At 38.0% G+C, this 2681-nt stretch overlaps 1 protein-coding gene across 1 annotated transcript; it reads left to right on the top strand.

Annotated features, from left to right (window-relative positions):
- Positions 1–269: 269 nt before the first annotated feature.
- LOC110643586 (myb-related protein 306) lies at positions 270–1969 on the top strand. The gene is made up of 3 exons (XM_021796041.2): positions 270–562; positions 745–874; positions 992–1969. The coding sequence occupies exons 1-3, from the start codon at positions 430–432 to the stop codon at positions 1704–1706; spliced, it is 978 nt and encodes a 325-aa protein (XP_021651733.1). The 5' UTR covers positions 270–429; the 3' UTR covers positions 1707–1969.
- Positions 1970–2681: the final 712 nt, after the last annotated feature.

Raw genomic sequence — 2681 nt, 5'->3', positions numbered from 1 at the left:
TGGAATTGTTATGATTACTGCGAAGGGGTGATGATACATTGGTATTAAAGAGGTATAAGAGTAAATTATGGTTTTTCGTTTTCGGTGGCACCTCCACGATGCTCATAATCAATGCCACACAGTATTGTGAAGCGCAGGGGCCAGAGAGAGAAGTTTAAATATACGTAGCTGACTTTTTGCAAGAGAGAAGTGAATGCTCTCTGCTGTCCATTTTGACTATGTGGATGCAAAATCCCCTTTACCTCTCCTTGGTCAGCGTACACACCTCGTTAAGTCTATTCTCTCTATATATAGACAACCCAAACCCTTGCCTTGGACGCTTGCCTCTCAATTTCTAAGGTGGGAAAAAAAGATTCTCAAACGTCGACTATACATATAGATATATCACCTACACAGAAGAACCTGCTTGTTCTTAATTCTTTAGGATATATGGGGAGACCACCTTGCTGTGACAAAGTAGGAGTCAAGAAAGGGCCATGGACGCCTGAGGAAGATATCATCTTGGTCTCTTACATACAAGAACATGGACCTGGGAATTGGAGATCGGTTCCTACTAATACAGGTAAATTTTTTTCCTCATTTCTTTCTTGTTTGGTTTGGGGTTGGTTGATCTTTAAAGCTGTGCATTTAATATTCTGCAGTTCATGTGCTGTCACTTTGGCAGTACCCTAAACGTTGGGGTAGATTTATTATTTCCATATAAGGGTGTGGTTTTGGTTTACTGTTTCTTTGAGGGTTTTTCAGGTTTGCTTAGATGCAGCAAGAGTTGCCGGCTTAGATGGACTAATTATCTCCGGCCGGGTATTAAGCGTGGTAACTTCACTGAACATGAAGAGAAGATGATTATCCATCTCCAAGCTCTTCTGGGAAATAGGTGTGGGCTTCAAATAATCTGTCACTTATATTTCCAAATCCCAATAGTTTTTCTTCTGTTTATTGTTTATATGGGACCTTGGTAAACTAACCAGATTTTGATGTTGCTTGCATGCAGATGGGCAGCCATGGCATCCTATCTTCCTCAGAGAACCGATAATGATATAAAAAATTATTGGAATACCCATTTGAAAAAGAAGCTCAGAAAGCTCCAAGATGGGCAGAATCATGATGGGTTCTCAGCCTCACAGCAGTCAAAGGGTCAGTGGGAGAGAAGGCTCCAAACTGATATCCGTTTGGCTAAACAAGCCCTTTGTGAGGCCTTGTCCTTTGACAAATCAAGCTCTTTAACTGAAGCAAAGGCCTCTGTTACTAATGCCTCTCACCCTTACACAAGACCGCATCAAGTACAAGGATCCACCTATGCATCAAGTGCAGAAAACATTGCAAGATTGCTGGAAAACTGGATGAAAAATTCACCAAAACAAGCTCAAACGAACTCAGACACTACCCAAACTTCCTTCAACAACGCAGTAGCTGCCAATTCCAGTTCTAGTGAAGGAGCAAATAGTGAAACCACACTTGATCATCAGGGATTTGACTCACTTTTTAGCTTCAACTCTTCCAACTCATCCGATGCATCTCAGTCGGTGGATGAGAATGCAAATTTGACACCAGAAACCTGCCTGTTCCAAGACGAAAGCAAGCCAAACATGGAGAATCAAGTTCCTTTATCATTGCTGGAGAAATGGCTCTTTGATGAAGGTGGTGCTCAGGGTCATGAAGACCTAATTAACATGTCCTTAGAGGATGGTACAGCTGAGTTGCTTTGAAGAACAAAGACCTCGCCTTATCATGTCATTAATGTATTAGGGCTTCTTTTTCTTTTTGTTTTTAAGTCTAGGTATTCTGCTAGTAAGCCTTGTTAATTTCTAGCCTAGTTATGCATAAATTAAGATAGCACCCGCCTCACTGGAAGAACAAAAGTGTAAATTAAAAGGTACATCTATAAATATGAATATGCTATGTACTGGACACTAGTATTATCAAATGTCATCTTACTACTATATATGTTAATCGCTGTATTGTTTGCAAATTTTGTTGTTTATTTATTTTAATTAGCTCTTATAATTCTTCTTCTTCTTCGGATGGAGACTTGTGTCGTTGTTCCTCTTTGGAGGTGAGTATCTTCTTCTTCTTCTTCTTGGGATGGAGAACATGTCTGAGGATGTTTCTCTTTGGAGGCAAGTAATGAAAATTATGGGGCTTTATTTAGCGCATAATTACTTCTGGTAGAAGTTAGATTTAGTTCCGAATTAACTAATTTCTTGTTCGTGGGATGTATATATTGTGCAAATTCCTCAATCGAGCTAATACTGTGAAATCTCTCTCTCACTCTCTCTCTGTGTTCCTAATTTCAGACACCTTATTATTATGAATTTAATGCAAGTCCATTAAGTAAGCAGAGCAACACAGCGCCTTTAATCGGCTTTGGATCATATATTACATGAAGATATCTATATCTGTGATTTTTAAGGCTTCTAATGTATATTATATTCTTGTGAGACGTTAACACTCACGTAAACTAATTCAAGAATACCTTGAATCAGAAGTGCATATATATATATATAAAACCATCATTTCTTATTGTCATATATGTGTAAGAGGATGACTTACAATTATTTCAACTTCTTATTATTGGCTTCATGGCTAAAAAATCCCAAATTTTACATCTTTTTTGCAGTTTTTATCACAATTTTTTTTATTTTATAAATTTTCTATTAATGTTGATAGCGATTCTAACTTAT

Source organism: Hevea brasiliensis, chromosome 13, assembly GCF_030052815.1.
Source record: "Hevea brasiliensis isolate MT/VB/25A 57/8 chromosome 13, ASM3005281v1, whole genome shotgun sequence".
Classification (NCBI taxonomy): domain Eukaryota; kingdom Viridiplantae; phylum Streptophyta; class Magnoliopsida; order Malpighiales; family Euphorbiaceae; genus Hevea; species Hevea brasiliensis.
Note: the sequence above shows the minus strand (reverse complement) of the source record. Positions and strands in the feature narration are given on the sequence as shown.